At 44.0% G+C, this 19,112-nt stretch overlaps 2 protein-coding genes across 2 annotated transcripts in view; one reads left to right on the forward strand and one right to left on the reverse strand.

Moving 5' to 3' along the window:
* The window catches only part of igf2r (insulin-like growth factor 2 receptor), a 44,314-nt gene extending 31,243 nt beyond the window's left edge, over positions 1-13,071 (reverse strand). The window contains exons 1-10 of the mRNA XM_079754084.1: positions 12,834-13,071; positions 12,259-12,398; positions 6,794-6,912; positions 5,481-5,579; positions 5,014-5,146; positions 4,092-4,197; positions 3,640-3,748; positions 2,920-3,079; positions 1,397-1,589; positions 177-280 (exon numbers count right to left, since the gene is read on the reverse strand). Of these exons, the coding sequence (XP_079610210.1) occupies positions 177-280; positions 1,397-1,589; positions 2,920-3,079; positions 3,640-3,748; positions 4,092-4,197; positions 5,014-5,146; positions 5,481-5,579; positions 6,794-6,912; positions 12,259-12,398; positions 12,834-12,979 (1,309 nt within the window). The 5' untranslated portion in view covers positions 12,980-13,071. The remainder of the gene's footprint in view (positions 1-176; positions 281-1,396; positions 1,590-2,919; positions 3,080-3,639; positions 3,749-4,091; positions 4,198-5,013; positions 5,147-5,480; positions 5,580-6,793; positions 6,913-12,258; positions 12,399-12,833) is intronic.
* A 672-nt stretch (positions 13,072-13,743) lies between these two features.
* Positions 13,744-18,425, forward strand: cUnh1orf198 (chromosome Un C1orf198 homolog). Its single transcript, XM_079753425.1, has 6 exons — positions 13,744-14,072; positions 14,398-14,448; positions 15,013-15,132; positions 16,256-16,429; positions 16,698-17,135; positions 17,389-18,425. Exons 1-6 carry the CDS (start codon positions 13,767-13,769, stop codon positions 17,443-17,445), a joined length of 1,146 nt encoding a protein of 381 aa, XP_079609551.1. The 5' UTR covers positions 13,744-13,766; the 3' UTR covers positions 17,446-18,425.
* Positions 18,426-19,112: the final 687 nt, after the last annotated feature.

The following is a 19,112-nucleotide window of genomic DNA, read 5'->3' on the forward strand; positions in this document are numbered from 1 at the left end:
AAGGGTTTAGTTGGAGGATTAAGATCTACCGGTCTGGGAGATCATGTAGGAACACCAGAAATATCTAAACCTCAGATTAGATGTTCCGTTTATTTTTTGCCCTGAATGTTGAATTGATGGGTCATGAAGTTCGTATTTGGATGTGGTTTTTGATCATTATTTTATGGCCCTCTCACCCGCGTCCTTTTTGCAGTCAAAGTTGATGATGGTCATCCGCTGGAAGCCAGAGGAGCACCTGACGCCATCCGGGTAGATCAGCGTGAGATCTCCATCTGAGTAACTGTGCAGGTATGGAGGAACCAAAGGGAACAATAAAATATAATTAAGGATTCAATATGTAAAATAGAAATACAATAATTTATCTATTTGTCAAATATGTTAATAAATAGGCAAATAATGGTGTTAAGATCAATATACATGAAACATAACATTTTCACATTTATCTGTAGTTAGACTCCATCTTAACGTGGAAGTCCTTCAGAATATTAATTTTAAGACATGTTGGCTGCAGAGTAATGGATATTTTCAATGTCCTGTTTCGCATAATGTGCTGGAATGTGAAAAAAGCTTGAACAGGGAAAGAGAAGTAAATATTCAGGCGCACATTCTGCAAAGCGGGACATTTCAAATAGCTGCTGTTCTGCTGACAAATGCGTCTTTAAAGAAATTTGCTAAATATCCGTTTACCCACCTGGACAACTTTAGATTATAGCAAGCAATAAATTAATAATGAATATGAGTTTGTTTCATATCTACCCCTGGATGTTTGAGGAATGGTTAGATAAAAAGCAGGGAGCAAAGCTCTATGTTCAGACGAGTGTACGTGCGCTGTGAGAAATATCAGAACTAAGATGTTTCAAAATATAATCGGCGACTTAGCAGAACCATGATTTAACTTGATCAAAATAGTAACAATCTCACTTCTCCAAATACTCACCTTTACAGTTTACCCAAATTTTACCAGGCCTAGTGTAAAGTCTGGAGAATCTGAGATCCTGAGTCCTGCCTCCTCCTGTACCCAGGAACCACCCCTTGCCTTAAGCATACCGAGCATCTCCGATACCAGTGAAAACGTCTGATGCGACTCATCTCTGGTGGTGCGTTGCGTATGTTTAAGGTCGACCCCGGATCCTCTCCGGACCTAATTCCCCGGAGTTTATCCGGAGTTCATGTTTGAAAGGCCTCACATGGCATCACAGGCCGATATATTACAGCCCTTCTTAACCCTAAGCCCCCTAAAGTGTCCAGAAGGGTGAAACCTTGAGGCGGAACGCGGTAGAGTGATCTTTCCTTCCAGGGAGAGTTAGTGCCATGGCTCTCGTGCGGACTGACATGTCACTATAGCGAAAGACACGGAGGTGGTGGGGGTGGAAGAAGGAGTACAGTATCAACGTACCGGAGCGTTTGGTTCTCCCAGCGGCCGGCGACCATCTTGACGTCCTTGTTCCTCTTCACCTGGCACGCGGACACGAAGCCCCCCTCACCATCGCACTCGTTGGTCTGGACCACCCCGCACACGTTCAGGTAGTAGACGTAGCCCTCCCCCCCGTCGTCCCCTTTGGACTCGGCATAGTACGGGTGGTCGTAAGCTACGGGAGCAGAGGGGGGGGGTCAGAGTTAGGGAGGGGATGGGGACAACTGTACAAACATGCGCAGGGCTTTGGTTCTGATAGCAGTCTGTGGGAAGGTTTCTGCGATTATGTTAACCAGGGCACTGTGGACATTTCAGATTCACTGTTCGGATCCTAAATGGAATAATCATTAGAGGATCTTTTTAAATAAATCAGCCCACAAAGCCTTGGTTCATTTCCAAATTAAATCTCTTAGTTCTGTAAGGTTTTAAAAAAGGTGGCAAAACTTTTGGTGGACATAAAGCAATTCATTAAACCTCAAGCTCCATAAAAGGGTGGTCTACAGGCATACTAGAGGCTTCAATTTTGACACGAAAAATCCTTGAATGTTTGCAGATCTACTGATTAGGGATAAAAAAAACAGCGTTGGTGTGACCTACTTGAAACACATGTTGGGCTTTAATTAGTTCCCTACAGAACAGATAGCAAGCAGTCAGACTGCGTTTCTAGAGAGGTACACACACATACACGCACACCTGTCACCAAAGCCAGGTTTCCAACACAGGAACACATTAAGCTCCAGGATCCCTCATTTAAGCACCAAATAGTCCCTGCTCAGGAGGTAGTACTTTCCATAGTACAGATACTTCAGGTTATGACTGCAGGGGTATAGAAATATCCTCACCGCTTTGTTAGTGCATGGCCACGTTGCAGTTTGCGTTAATGCCATAACCAAAACCCTCATTTGCAAGATCCTTTTTAGCTGCACCGATAAGGTCATTTCTGGGCAGTTTATCTGTTTGTCTGTCTTTACCTAGAATTCAGAAATAACTACTGGTCTAATGTTCATGAAACTTGTGGAAGGGTGAAGCAATGGCCAAAAAAGAGCCCACTAAAGAATGGATACGAATCACGGGGCGGATCCAGGGATATAGTTTCACTTTTGTTTTCAAGGAACCTTTAAAAAATGTCAAGGGAGTAAAGGTTCCTGGTACTAAAGGTTGAAATGCGCCTTATGTCAAATAATTTGTATATATGTATTTAAATATATCTATATTTATAGATATATATCTATACATATTTATAGATGTATATGTAGCAACAAAAAAAAACGTGATCTGCCAAAGCAAGGAAGGCAAATGTTAATGATGCATGTCCTTCCCCTTTTATACCTGGCCTAAAATCGCAAACATTTAGAGAACTAGCAGAACTAACTAAGAACTCATAATGAGTCATGTGTGTAAGTGTGTGTGACTGAACAATTGTGATCACAAGATTAAAACCGAAAATGCTCGCTGCAAGGCAGTCGAACAATGTGTTACGGGAGCTTCTGTGTGCGTGTACGTACATAACTGTGTGAGGGGCGTAAGGTCTATGGAGATGTCATGCTGATCGTTGGTCAGCATGCAGTTGTGGCTCTCCAGGTAGTCCCGATGGCAGGCGTACTCCGTCACCCACTCCACCTCGTAGCGACAGTTGGCCGACGCCATCATTCTGGGGTCGCTGCCCTGCAGAGTCAAACGTCAAACGCATCAGAATTGTCATCTATGGTTTGAAACAACCTTTATGTGTTGCATTCATTGGCGGCGGTATCGTCCACCACCCTATAGGAAACAACAATGCTGCTGGAATACGGCCTTCGCTCGTGAATTGTGAGCTAGTTAAGTCAATTCCCGGTCGCTGGAATGAGCCGTGTACGATAGTTAACAGTCCCCGGAGTGAGAAGAATGAGAACATGACAAGAACAACAACGATGACAATAATGCCAAGGATATTGAATATAGAGTTATGCAAAAGTTTTGACAAAGAAGAATCTGAACCCATGTAACGGATATCCCTCCAAGGAAAGACCCTCTCGGTCTCTCGCCTCACACCGCTAAACCATGTGACTGAAAGTACCGCCCTTTGCTCAACAAAGTGCTCATTTGGAGCATCATGTAATGAGAAAGCCTGGGAACATGGTTACATTTGATTGGATCAGAGATCCGTGTCTGTGTCTTTGTCCGTGTGTGTGTGTGTGTATGTGTGTGTGTGTGTGTGTGACACAGAAAAAAAACGAAATAGCGACCTGGTGCCGGACTGAAGGGCATATGAATGTGATGGTGACCGCGGGGGTGTGTCCATTGCAGAATTTGGGACTCAAAGCGGAGTCAATCCCATTGTAGTGTAGCTGCAGCCTGTTGAAGAAAGCACAGAGATGATGAGGACAAACACAAATGTATTTTTGAAACTCAGAAGCTTCCACAATCAGTAGATTAGCAGTACCGCTGGTACTGGAGACCCATGACTTCTTTATTCAGACTGATTATTATTAGATTATGTTATGTACTAGAGTAGAACGTAACATAATCTAATAATATTCAGAAAGGAATCTAGAGCCTGTACCACACACTCTTCACATTGGCTGATTCTTTGCGACCGATTGTCGAGTGGCATTATCGAAAACAAATTGAAACAAATTGAAATTGGCTTATTTAATTCATTCATCACTCAGAAAAATGGATCTGTTGGCATCTATACCGGTCGTTGGCCACCAGCTCCAGCTGTTGGCTAGGGGAGCCCATGTCGTAGGTGCCACCACTATCAATGAGGCAGGCCGCCGAGCCTGATGGACACGGTGGGTGATCTAGAAGAGAGAGAGAGGAAGAGAAGTACGAGACGAGTGAGAAACGACAAGACAGCCGTTAAGCACAAGATGTGTTTTTCATACTAGAACGTGTTAGCTAGAATCAGGAGCAGGTTTGAGTGCATCAAACATAACTGGTCCCGTCAGTCACAAGTTTTTCTGCGATTTTATACACGCAGTATACAGGAAGTGTAGCACAAAAAAAGCTGAGCGTATGTATGACGTTTGCGAGACAATGACTTTTGAGTTTTACAGACTTAACGGGTGGGGGAAATGTTTTGGTTTGTTGAAATAGGGGATGTCGATAATGAGAAAAGCATTTGATTTCTCCAGCCTTCTCCTTTCCGCAATGGCGTGACCTTGTGCCATTTTAAGCAAACAACACCACGGTGGCTGCTAGCCAACCACAAGTCTCGCGGAGCCTAGTATGGGACACAGAGTTGATAAACTGTGCAAAGAACTGCCTAATAGTCAGAAAGAGGTCTTGATTGACATGCAGGTGTGACCAATCTCGGACCGCAAGCTGGGAACAGTCCTTCTAGGAAAACATGATTTCTAAATCATGTTAATTTACAACCATTGCGCAGCAGTCTAAGCAAATGGTTGTATTTGTGTCATTTTATATATAAATAAACATGTGATGAATCAACCCAAGAATCAACCTGATTCCCTTCATGGTAGAAGAGCTACGTCTACATTTCTGTGAGTGACAATGCTGACAGCCAATAAGAATAGACAAAGATTCCTCTGAAAAATGACAAGCTAATTTTTGACTGAAGCTACGTCCTCCAGGTTCACAGACGGTTGGGTACTGACTGAGGCTGCGGCAGATGTTGATGTAGAAGTCCACCAAGTTGTCGCCGTCGTCCACCAGGTAGCCGGTGGTCAGGTTGATCAGCGGCGTCAGGTCGTGCTTCCTGCCGTCGCTGTCGAACACGTAGCAGGGCACCTGCGGCCACCAGGGATGCACTTTTAATAGCAGTCATACTTTGGGATTATATGCTCAAATTAGGCAAACTTTTTTTTGGACATTTTCTGTAGTGATACCCGAGAGTCAACAGAATAATGGGTAGATGAAGCACAGCTGTGAGACTCAAAATCACACCAGAGAACCCCCAGCCCTGTGAGCTCCACGCAAACTTCTCATTGATAAAAGGCGGGTCTCTTCTGAGAAACATGTGACGCCATGATATAGACGTGTGGGACAATAGCGACACACTGAGACACACACAGTTCCTCTGCCGTGCTTAGTCAGACCACAACTTCACAGTTCACACACTAACCTCTTTGGACGGTTTAAACTTGTCGTTCTTGCAGGCAGTGTAGCTCCTCCACTCAAAGTAATGCACACACTGGGACACGGTGACAAACTCTGGGGTGCCCTGGGATGGGAAAGGAATACAACCGTAAACGTGTTGAACACATATACCCCGAGGAAAATCCCACTACGATAATGATCAAGTATGACCATAAAATACAAGTTGAACATGGAGCAAAAACATCTGATCTTATTCCATTATGTTCTAATGAACCATGGCAATATTTCATTAGTGGGGGTCAGAGTCTGCTATTGAGTCACAAAACTGCTTACAGCAAAACTCTGTTGGTAATATCATGTTATGATTAAAGACCTGGAGCATTTCATGTGAAAAGGAAGAGAAAAAAGGAACAGGCCCTGTGAGAATATGCAACTTTTCACTGCAGCCATTCATTCGTTATCCCCAAACCTAACTATACTGAAAGTATTTTTTTATGCTACCTCCACTAACCAAGGGGAAAAACAAGCCAAACGAAAGCATGTCCAGCTGCAAGACTAATCTAGCATGCAAAACTGAGCCAAGGTCAAAGGACTTCTGTATGGATTTTAGTATGTCTGTATACAGTTAGATTACCTGATCCCTAGACCCTTTACCTAGAGGCGTCATCACAAGATAAGACACAAATAATGCGTCTTTGCTTTTTATGTACCAGGGCACAGGTAGTTTACTAAACTAGTAAACTACTGCTTCAGTTTTCAGATGAATCTGCATCATGGCTGTAGCACCTATAAAACTCATCCGTCAATCAGAACCGTTCTGGAGATCCTTTGTTTGAATTTTGACACTGTGTCACTTATGTTTTCCCACTTCATGCTATTGTCAGAAACTTAGCTGGCTTGTGGTTGCCTCAGACCCCCCCCACCAACCGCAATAATCAAATGGCAGGAAATGCAGAGGCTGTCAATAAGATACATACAGAGAGGACTGAGTGACTTTCTGTAGAGATACACACACACCATTTCCACTGAAAAGGGGGCCACAAACGTGTAAAAAGGCATGCAGGAAACCCATACAGCCCTAGCATAACTAGACCTTTGACAATAACCGAGGGAGACAAAAACAAGGTCATGCACAACAGTGCTTTCACAAACAGAAACATGATTAAGAAGTACATTTCTGATATTTGATAAAGGACGTAAACAATGATTAGCAAAATGAGGTTAAATTCATTTTCTGTTGATCAATTAAAATCAATGTATCGACTTAAAGCTGCAGGCATGCCTGACGGAGATCCATCAGGAACGAAGGGAGATCTTTACTGTGTGGGCGACCCTTACCATGGTCTTGCCACACTGGAAGTTGATGCTGCTTTGGACTTTTTCTTCACTGCCTGGACACTGTGTGGTTGTGTTGAAGTCCAACACCTTGCCGGACAACTTCCGAAGGGATACCTCACCTGTGGACCCACAAATTGATGTTATAATTATTATTATGAAAAGGGGCCTTCATTTTATGGCTGAACTTTAATGTTAATTAAAATAAAAACACAGAAACAGAACAAAATCTATGTTAACACACAAAGCGTCTGCATGCCATATCAGCACATGTTTTTTGTATATTATTTACTTAATTATATTATTACCCTGATTCTATAAAACTTAACAAACTGTCAAAAAAAAAGAGGTTTCTCATGACACCGCTGGCTGGGAGGGTTTCATTGATCTCAAGACCTCAAGGTCAAAGTTCAACTCATGGTACACTCAGCGACAGATAGGACTGGAAAACCTTTCCCCATACAGTACAATTCAGAACTTTGCGTTAAAAAACTAAAGTGTCCCGTGTTTCTACACAAACATACAAAATAATGCATGAGTGTTATATAATGTTATATAGGAGGCCACCTATAAAAGGCTGAAGACATAAGAGCAGAAAACGCAAAAAGGATGTGGTATTGCACACACCTAACCCAACACAGACTTCCTTTAGTCTAACTAGCAGTGGGGGATAGGTACATCTCATGGTAATGAGTTCAAGATCATGTTACCAGCAATGGCTGGCCATATCAAAAGCTAAACTCCTTCTCTCGGGGCAGCTGACCGGTTCGATGTAGGACATTTTCCCATCGCCCGACACACTTTCTCTGTCATGGTGGGCTCACATGATAAATGTGATGAATGTTTTGACCCTGGCCAGCGGGATGTGTGTGACTATGTGTATGCGTTACTTCCTAACAGTGGGTTGGGAGGTCAGAATCATTCTTCAGTTATTATTATTAAACTGTCTGCCCCGCTGCCAGACCCACCGAGGGAATGCTAGCTCATCTACATCCATGCATCCAGTACAAACACATATATCCAGCCAGCCAGCCAATCAGAAGATAGTCAAAAATGAAGGGAGAAAGAGAAATCATGTTAAGAGAAAGACTGTGTATTTTCTTTTAAAAAATACATTTTGTAATTCACATTAAAACAAGTCTATAAACACGAGGACAAGTTGTTCAGCAAGTGTCTTTTAGAACCCTTACAAACCATGACTTTGTGCACCGCGTGATCTCACTTAAGGGTAAAGGTCAAGACTAGTGAATACTAGCGTGGGAGAGACGTTACACAATCAGTCCCCCAGCATGCATTTCATGGTCTTAAATTAGGCATCTCTTAAGTCATAAGACGCACTTCAAGCTGGATTGATTATGATGCCATGTCACCATTAATGCCAATGTCTTGTACATCAGGGAACCCGAATGAACCCATCTAACACACAGCATTTTATTACCGTCACCATCACCATTTCTTTATAGCAGGCATTATTATTGACTGCCTTTAACAAAAGGGGTATGCAACATCAAAATAGGTTACACATGATGTTTCTCACATTGTCAAAAGATACTATGATATTGTTGTGTATTTTTTCCCCTGTTAACTTTATCGCTACTTGATTCACATTTGAGTGTTTGGACGCCTCGTTGGGCATGCATGGGCTTGGCACATAGCTGGGCATTCTGTTCATGAAGGGGATCATTCATTAATGATCTTTAAAGCTCTACATTGGTGACAGTTATCGCAGAGCAGACGACAACCAAAGAGACGGCAATCACTGAAGTAACTTAATTTATCCCATACTTACAACATGAGTTATAATTCTGGAGGCCCCTTGATATTTACAACCAAGCTCCCAAAACATTGTCCGAGTGTGTTTGAGTAACAAGCACACAATGCATGAGTGGAGTTATGCGTGCCGTTGTGTTTGATAGTCTACACGACTAATGGTAAGTAGGTCAAAGAAGACAAAACCAAACATAGCATTTTGTTTTCAACTTTTCACAATAGAACAACAATGGATTTCTGATCCATTGTCCTTCAAATCATTTTCTTTTTGAACAACAAGAAAGATTTCCTCTTGATATATACATAACATATACCCTGGAGCAATAACAAGCTACAGACCTCATAAACCTGTTATCACACAGGCAGAGCTAGCACAGACAGAAGGATCATTATTGGTGTGTGTGTGTGCGGGCATGCGCATGTCTGAACGAAGGACAGGAGGGAAGCCGGGAGAGACAGATAAAGCCTGTGTGAGAGAGACACACACACACACACACACACACAGACACACACAGACAGACAGACAGACACAAAGGGGAGGACTATTGAGAACTTGGCAACATCGAGGTAAGTCAGGCGTTCTGTCAGCTGACGATTTGGGAAAGTATACCTTGAAAGTAACTGTTGATCTCACGGCAGATGGTTTGCCTCTGTGGGTAGGGCTGTCCTATCCTTAGTATAGTGTTGTTTAGTGTCATTACCCAGGGCGGTAGTTACGCAAAGTACGCTAGAAATCATGCTGCACAGAGGCCCCTGGGGATGGCCTGAGGGGACCGGGGCCCCCTCCAATTCTATCTATTTATCCCAGGTCGGTGTGTCTGCTCAACATTTAACTACAACTACACTGATCTGTGCGTCTTTGCCCCTCCGCTCAATATAGAAACCTTATTCCACATTGAATCAATATTCAGGTCAAAATGATAGTCGCAGACAGTTTGAGATCATCACCAGTCGACTCATGCTAGTGCCAGTTTAGTCCTCAAACACGTCAGTAGGGAGCGAGAAACCGAGAACATAACATAGACAAGCGACATCCATTATGCGGATCAAATCCTCAGAGACAATGTTTTAGGTCTGACTCACTGTTTATAATGTGATCATGAAGCGACTGGGTAATACAAGTGTGTTGGCTGGTCACAAGTTGATGAGCTCTGTGACTCAGTTTTTTAATGTGTAGTTAGTTCAACTATAGACTTTAATGGCATCGAAACAGGTTACCTATTATATTTGTTCTACTCTCTAGATAAGAGACAGTGCTTTAAGGATGCACTTTGTAGATTTCTTTTCACAAAAAGGACCTCTGGGGCTTGTGGGTGTTTCACAAGAGATGTCTGCATTGTAATAGGAAATATAGCGTCATCCAGCCTCATCCACCAACATTGGGCCCAAAGCCGCTTCTGCACAGTAGCACTCATACTCACACCCTCTTCAATGTAGTACGGTGAAGAAGATGAGAACATTTAATAAAATTGACAAATAGTGTGGATAGCAGCAATGAAATGAACAATAACAACTACTATCAACTACTATCATAACAAAGCTCCTCTGATAGGGCCCAATGTTACCACAGGCCGTTTTAGCACCACCAGCAACAGCACCAACGGCTATAGCACCAACAGCTACAGCACCAACAGCTATAGAATCAACAGCTACAGCACCAACAGCTATAGCACCAACGGCTACAGCACCAACAGCTACAGCACCAACAGCTACAGCACCAACAGCTACAGCACCAACGGCTACAGCACCAACGGCTACAGCACCAACGGCTACAGTACCAACAGTTACAGCACCAACAGCTACAGCACCAACAGCTACAGCACCAACGGCTATAGCACCAACGGCTACAGCACCAACGGCTACAGCACCAACGGCTACAGCACCAACAGCTACAGCACCAACAGCTATAGCACCAACAGCTACAGCACCAACAGCTACAGCACCAACAGCTACAGCACCAACAGCTACAGCACCAACAGCTACAGCACCAACGGCTATAGCACCAACAGCTACAGCACCAATAGCTACAGCTATAGCCCCACATTACAGAACCAACAGCTAGAGAACCAACAGCTAGAGAACCAACAGCTAAAGAGCAAACAGCTAGAGCACAACAGCTATAGATTCAACACTCAAGCCAAACGTGAGGCCCCTCGAACACACAAGACTTCCACTGCTGTGTCACTAAGGACCCACTGAGGACACCACATGGGCACCGGTAAAACATCAGAGCTGTCAACGAGGGGAAGGTCACAACCCAGGGCCAGCAGGACAAGTTGTCATGTCGTTATGAAATGCCTCTGTCAGGGAGGCTCCCACTGTAAGCTTTATGGAAGGCCACTAGGCTGAGCAATCCAAGACAGTTATAAAAGGTGATGCTTGAGGAGGGTACGAGAATCTTCAAGATTCTTTTTTTTCTTCTTGTTTATTTTCTAATCATTTAGTTTGCCTGTTAAAGGCTTCTATACCTTCCGGCCATTAGGATGACCTGTAGTGCACACTATTATTAAGCTAGGTCTGTTAAGGCTTAATAATGCTATTCCTTATGTCCAACCATCCGCTCTCCACATATAATGGAAAAATGCAATCTACTATAAGCTCATTACTTGTAACTGGCCACATAATTTGATTGGATCACTAAAACAGGGTTCCATTTCCAATGTAAACAGCATACTGAGATTTCATCTTGTGGCTGCGAGACTTCAATTATGCCAAGGGTGCAGCTGTAACATCTACTGAAACGCTTTTATCAGGGTCCTATGGGCTCAAGTAGCGTATCAGTTTCCTTTTTTCCAATGCTGACGAAAGCCAATTTGTACAAGAAAGAAAAAGCCCTTAAAATAGGACGGCTGACTAAAGAATTTGCTGTGCTGTGTGGCCCAATTATAACAGACTGTGGTGGTCAGAACCTCTAGTGGGCTTGTATCTTGCTGACCTCCGATGGGTCCGATGATACGGACAGAAGGCTATGGTGCTACGGTGTGAGATTCGTCAAAGCAGCCTAGGCCTGTGTGTGTTGTTAGAGCTCTGACATTATCTCTCAGGTGTATCTGGCTGAGAGAGTGAGAGACGTGCGAGTCAGAGACGAGTGTATCAGCACAGATGTCAGCCCTCTGGCTTGATATCTGGCTGGATAGAGGCCTTTGTTTGTAGTGGCACATGTCTCGGTTCAGAAGAGAACAAACATCAGGATGCATAGCAGAAGTTGGCCTATCTTGAGTAAAGACAAGGCGATCTATCTTTGCTGCTGGAAAATCTTTTCGGGGCTGGGAACCAAACTCAAAACAGTCCTAGCAGAAGGAAACTTTATTTGTGCAACTTTTCTGTTTGTTTATTTATTTACTGTGTTAGGGTTATTTGTCCCTGTGTGCTGTCTTGATATAATTTTAACGCAGGCTTGTGAAGACGGATGTGAAAGAGGATGGACGGGGGGATATATTAATATGACGAGTTTTTAGGTCACGGGTTCAGGTTGAAGGTGGCCGTATTGTCTGTAACAGTAGCAGATAGAGATAGACCTATAGATAGTCCAATAGAAAGATGGATACGTAGTTACTCTATTCCAACGTCAGACAATTCTACCTTCACAAGTTCACAGACCTATTCACCAGCTGAACTTAACCTTAGGTTTATAGCTACATTCAGTCTTTGGGGCAAGACTTTGAGTGTAGTACAAAATAAATAGAGCTTTTACTTACCTACTGACTGGTCCTTCTGTGTTGTAAGGTTCGAGGCACAGACTGCAGTGCCAGCCCCACAAGCAGTATCTGGCGACGATTCACATAGCTTCAGAGTATACTTCACGTTATTATGCTGGTCAATGGCTTCCCATTTATAACTGAAATATAAACAAAAGGCATTTGCTTAGGTAAGTTCTAAACAAAATATATAGTTTCCTTATTATGTAGGAGGGCGTTGAATGATTACTGTACGGATGATTGCTTCGTTGTCAACAATTTCCTCTTTGTTCATTTATACATCTTCTTACCCTGTATGAGCAAGCCTCCACTGGAAATGAGTTATGATTTGACACAAGTGTATCAATATTTGAATATAGAGTACCCCGAAAATGAGTCATGCTCCTGCTGAACCAGATAGTAAATAATTGGCACAAGGAAGGCTGAATGAAAACAATGTAGCCAGACAGCAGAATGTGACGTGCATATATACATTTGGCATAGCCAGAGTCTACACAAACTGACATACATTTCATAGGATTATCATCGTTTGTACGCGAAGTCTTTCCTCCTTCCTTCTTACAAGGTTACATTACCTGCAGAGATCTCGGTACCACAGACTGCTGTCATCCAAGCCATTTGCACTTGACCGGGCCGACAACAGCATCGACGAGAGTCCGAGGAGTAAAGTCAGACAGGTTTTCCGCGGGACGGAATGGTTCAGTTGACGTGTAATTCCCATATTTTCTACACGAATGGTTGTTTACTTTGGCGATCGAGTTCGCTCTGCTTCACTACATGATACAGCAAAGTCTCCAGTAGTCGTTTCGGTAAGCTAGCAGGAACTGACTGAATCACATGATGAGTCAACACATGATAGGTAGACGTCACGTGGTGTGACCACGTCGACTCACTGTGACTGACCCGTTTAATAGAACAGCCATGTATAATCCCTGTGTTGGGTAACGTAATATCATCACTTTAATCACAACATTTAGTATCGGGTATAGGAAAATGGGGGATCGATGTGGGTGATTGTTTTCCCTTATATTTCATGCACGTATTTGCCTAAAAATATATATATATATAATGTATTTTTTTATTTTTTAAAAATAGAAACAATCGTCTGACACAGTTGAGTAATGAAAAAAATATTTTATATTTTATATATAAATATGTTGTTTGCTGTTTGTTTTCAGTCAATGGGTTACAATCACTCAGAACCTACATGACATAACAACGCTTAATAATGATTTACACAACGGTGTTTCTCATCGACACATGTTCTATTGCAACTTGACGATTAGACAATTGAAAAAAAAATGTTGAATTAGATTGACTTTCCCGTTCAAATTCTTTAATACGGAGTGTACAGGCCAAATTCTAATTGCAGTTCTTAGTCCCACCAGTAGGCGTCACTGTAAATCTACGGGGGGAAGAGGCGCTGTGTTTATGTCCACGTCACGTCACGCCGTAGCCCCGCCCACCGCCCCCTCCCTAACCAACTCGAGAGTTGGCAGCCACTAGAAATGGCTGCTGCGACCATGGCAGGGCTAGATGCCCACAGGATGGAAGAAAAGAAGTTGGAGTATTTCTCCTCCATCAATTCGATGGCCAGGAAAATAATGCAGGAGAGGGAGAGGATCAAAGCCGACCACGGCTCGTCGTGGGAGAAGATGACTCCGAACGAGCAGGACAACGCCATCGACAACTCTCTCATGGATCCTCACATCCGAGCTCGATACGCCATGCACAGAGTGGACCGGGAAGAAGTCGTCTGTTACCCTAAATTGCTCATTCAGACGGGTCAGAAAATAGTCCACTTTGGAGACGAGGTATTTGAAACGATAATGTTTTTTTTCAAGCCGACTCTGACTATTTGTAGGGTGATAGAAGGATATTTAAGACTTAGCCTAGCCACGTAGCCACACGACGAGATACATCATAAAACGCCAGGCTAGAAAGAGTGACAGTGTTGGTGATGATGTCAGTTTGTGTTAGTTTTGGTAGCACAATAGAGAGATTATAAGTGCAATGACAACAAATAGCACAGGCGTCCACCTCCCCAAGTTATTCCCAGAGCAGGCCTGACGTGTTTGACCGTCAGGGTGCGCCTGCCTGCGTGCGTGTATTGAATCACAGCTGTGCGTCTTTGTTTAGGACATCACCTGGCAAGATGAGCACTCCGCCCCCTTCTCATGGGAAACCAAGGTAAACCACCCTTTTAAACTGCTTTTTCCACCATGAATACATAAAATGCATGTCCGATCTGACTTGTTTATTCAATGTGATTTGCCGAATTAAAACACCACACTACCTGACAATTAGAGGGGGGGGGGGGATTTTATTTTTCACCAAAAAATATTCAATAAACTTTATGTACATTTTTCTCAGGTTAGTGCTTACTTTGGTTGTGCTGTCTCTGTAAACAAAGACATGGTTTTGAATTGTACTGAGATCTTCTGCCGAGCAGACTGTAAGTTTGGCAGGCCACTCTATCACCCTTTTTAGCCACTCCGCATTGGTTGCCTGTTTTTAGAAATTAGAACCAATGTTCAATTGTTTACTTTAACAGCCAAACAGAGTCAAGACAAACATTATGTCTCCAGCTCCATATTTAAACCCCAGAAAGAGGCTTGTATTTTATATTGTTGGACAATGCTTTCTTGGCTATACCAAAATCAATCACTATACCAGTCAAAAATACACAAATTTCATGTCTGAAAATATGATGATGAGGTTTGATAGTCATGTGCTGCTGTTGTTGTTGTGCAGAGTCAGTTGGAGTTCAGCTTGATCTCAGGAACCACAGAGCAAGGCACTTCATCCTCCGACTCCAAGGCCTCCAAGCTGCCTGTGGCCGGCCAGCTCAACAAAAGCACAGCAGGGAACAAGGTAGGCCTGATCCAAGAACACCTTCCAATGGAGGGCTACGCAACATGACTCTGACTAGACCCTGAACTGAATATATCATTTAACAATTTCAACCATACTAGGGGCATATCAGAGATTAAATCATCCAGTTTTGTCTGGCCCGAAATGAGGCAGAGGCGTACCCAGACGTGCTCTGCAGACAAAGTGGAGAATGAGAATTAGGTTGGGCTCATTAGTGGCGCTTATTTTATTAAAAGAAAAAGGTGTTCAACATAAAAGCAAATGTGTTAATTGACCCAGTTAACCATCATCAAAATGGGACCTTGCTACAGGGTAGTTGAACATTGCATTGTTTATTTACACAGTACACTCTGTTGCTACTTCCAAACCTGACAAATTTACCACATCTCATCAGTAACATGAATTACTTTTTCTCTGCCACTAATTATCATATGACGTCTGCACGGTTTCACCTGCCCTCGCTTTGGAAAGAAATCCCTGATTCTACGAGTCAAAGCTGAAAAACATTACACCCTCTGTGGAATTACTTCAAAGGACTGTATAGGTTGGGTTTTGTAGGGATAGCTGGAGTTTGCTTCAAAGGCAGGCTGCCGATGACTGCAGTTCAGGATATGGCTAGGAATGCACCCTAATAAAGCCTAGTCACACGGAGTCAATGGACCAACCAGGCATATGGATTTAGGAAACATGAGCAATGAAAAAGCATACAGATAATTCTGAGGACAATACTGCTACCCTTTCTATTTATACTTTTTTCACTGACTGTTAGAGGGTCGCCCCAGAAGGCTGGTCACACCTGGAGGCGGTATGAACAGTGCAGTTATTAGGCCACCTTCAAACACAAATAGACTCGTGAATGGAGCCGTTCTCACAACACTGATGGGTTGTAGCATTACTTCAGGAAACCTTTTTAAGAACCAGACCTGCTCGGATGAAGGAAAAACAATATTCACCCGTTTCAAACGCCACAGAATATCAGATCGCAACCTGGCACATTCCTGCTGAAGGGAATAAAGCGTGTGATGATGGAAATGTCTTTAGTTTTGTTTTTGAACTTGTCATGATGCAGTGTTATGATAAAAGGGGCTCTAGCAGTAAGACCCTGACCGTGCCTCTCAAACAGGTGGCCAGCAGCGAGGGTCCAGGGTGGCGGGCCGAGGAGGAGTCGTCCTTCTGGAAGATCAGCGCCGAGCGGACCAGGCTGGAAGGAGAGCAGGCAGACTTCCAGTCCCTCACCCCGAGCCAGATCAAGTCCCTGGAGAAAGGGGAGAAGCCCCTCCCCTCTTACCTTCGACTGGTAGGAAACAAAACCACAGTACACCTGGCTCCCTTAACCGAGCAGCAACCTGTAGCAAATTCACTTCATGTACATTTAGTATGTATAAGCGGATGTGTGTGCCGTTTCTGCTTGAAATGAGTTGCAATTCTTGTCACCCGCTGTAGCTTTGCGATCGCATGGCATTGTCTGTTAATAGTATTTGGTTTCTCGGAAAAACATCCAATTGTTTTAGAGCTTAGATTGAACCCAGGTAAGAGGAAACCAATAACCCATCCCCGCCCCACAGGAGTCCACCCCTACCATCAAGGAGTCAGTGCTGGAGGTAGCCGACCCCCAACCCCCAGCCCCAGCCAGGGCGGCCCCGTCCAAGCACCGCGCCCCAAAGCCCCCAGCCCCACCGCCACCCGTCCCTGTGGCCGTTCCTGCTGCTGCGGCCGTCACCACGCCGGCCGCCATCAAACCCGCGGTCGTCCCGCCCGCCACCATCTCCATCGCCGCCGACCCCCTGCCGACGGCCATCCCGGAGGCTAGCATGGCGGGGGCGGGCTGGGAGCGCAGCCAGAGCACCCTGCCGTCGGTGGGCAGCGCCATGGACGAGATGTTCTCCAGCAGCCAGCTGACCAAGCCCCCGGGGGCGTCTCCGCGCCACGACCACAGCCGCAGGAAGAAGAAGGAAGTGGAGGTGGAGGACCCGTCGCTGGCCAACAGCCCCACCTTCGCCCAGGTGCGCCACATGTTTTGTCTAGTTTGGTTGATATGTATTGTGACGCACAGAATTGTTATTCTGATTAAAAAAACATTGATTTATTGTTGCATTATCACGAAGAGAATTACATATTTGTTTTTTCCATGGTGGTAATGGTTTCGTTTCATAAAGGTTGCGTCTATTTCAAGAAAATGTGACAAGATTTTCTTTTTCTTTTCCTTCTTTCCCTCCTCTTCCCCCTCGCTCCATGCCCTGGCTCTTCCACTATTAGTTCAACACAAACAACAGTATCCTGAAGACGGGATTCGACTTCCTAGACAACTGGTAACCACGGCAACATAATCACCCATCGCAGCCCTGGACCCAATCAGCCATTGCCATCACTCTCAATGTATTGCCACCATGTCATTGATTTACTTCAGTACTTCCATGTCTTGCTTTAGGAAACAAAAAAAGGGTAGAATGGAACACATGTTACACCCCTCTATTTATTTATGGTGGCTTGTTAGGGCGTAGCGCACTGCTGTTGTTTTTTGATGCTTGCATTTTCCATGACATGAGCTGCATTCATGTGTGTGTCTGTGTGTGTGTATACACAAAAACTCTGGATCCCAAGGTATGCACTAGCCTCATGCTTAAAGGTACAATCCAGCTAGCACTCTGTTATACAGGCCTTACCATGTTTTTGTACTCATCCGGTTGCCCTTCCTAGCAAATATAGCAAATATAGTCATGTATGTATGTTCTTTTAGACCCTGGGTTAATTCATGGATTGTTATTTTGGATTCCTGGAGTGTGGGTGAAATGGTGTGCCACTATGTACCTTCCTCTAGGATGAGTGATGGGGAAGTGGGATGACACGCTAGGGAATTTAACTCCAGGCCAGCACTTGGAAGTCCTGCCACCCTTAATAAAAGAGCAATCAAACACTGAACTTGAGCCGCCTGAGCAGCTTTTTCGTGATTGGCTTCCATGGAGCCAATCAGAATGGGCCATTGCAATGACGTAGGATTCACCAGAGAGCGTGCCCTTTCTGTGGGTTTGGATTTCAGTGTTTGGTTGCTCTTTAACCGACAACTTTATGTCTCAGACCTTGTTCATATTCCGAATGATGTGTGGATTTATATGATGAAAAGCAGAGAAATATGCATGAGTGGTTGGTTACTGCTAGCATTGTAGCGCAAAATTCCATTTTACACTTCTAGAAAACTATTTTACTGACTTTTCTATGTCAAAGAATATCCATTGATTGTATTCTCATATACCATATATTACACTTGTGTGTTCATGAAATCACAATGAAGTGAATAAACCAAACTCAAAATGTAATGAATGAGACTTGTTTGTTTTACTTTATTGGTCCATAAGAATCCCAGTGACAAAGAGAAATGTTAATGTGTCATTCATGCTTTAGACAAAGACTGCACAATGTTAAACACAATGAATTCCTCACAGCCCTGTTTGGTGCTTTTGTGCTCAAAACACTACTGTACAAGTCCGTAATCCGTCTGGCTTACTTGCGAGCCATTGGAAAAGCCAAGCAAGCACAATTGGCACCCGGCCCACAATTGGCACCCGGCCCACACCACCCCCCCCTCCCTAACAACACCACCGAAAACCTGAAAATAGGCAGCAGTCGTGACCTCAGAAGTCGTCTGCTGTGGTGGAAAACAAGGTGGAAATGGGACTGTCTCCAAGGCAACAAGGTTGCCCATAATACATCCTACGACATCCCAAAACAAAAAGAATGGCATGTCGGAAAGTAAGGAGAAGTGGAGAGGAGGATGTCCTGAGGCAAGCTGTGCCGTCCCAGAGGAAGCCCTGCGTTGCGGTACGAGGCCTGTGCACACCCACCTCACTGTTCCACCCATCGCTCAGCGGGGTTTGATTCCTAAGCCTTCCCTTCATACCACTTTGCAGCATGGTAAAGTAGTAGACAAACCAAAGATGGATGTTGGCAGACACAGATGTTCTGTGGTCCCAGTGTATTTATAT

This window comes from Pollachius pollachius (genome assembly GCF_949987615.1).
Source record: "Pollachius pollachius genome assembly, chromosome: 16".
Lineage (NCBI taxonomy): Eukaryota > Metazoa > Chordata > Actinopteri > Gadiformes > Gadidae > Pollachius > Pollachius pollachius.

Coding starts and splice junctions, on each gene's coding strand:
- cUnh1orf198 (XM_079753425.1), top strand. CDS start 13,767: ATGGCTGCTGCGACCATGGCAGGGCTAGATGCCCACAGGATGGAAGAA. Junction 14,073..14,397: donor TAGTCCACTTTGGAGACGAG/GTATTTGAAACG, acceptor GTCTTTGTTTAG/GACATCACCTGGCAAGATGA. Junction 15,133..16,255: donor AAAGCACAGCAGGGAACAAG/GTAGGCCTGATC, acceptor CCTCTCAAACAG/GTGGCCAGCAGCGAGGGTCC.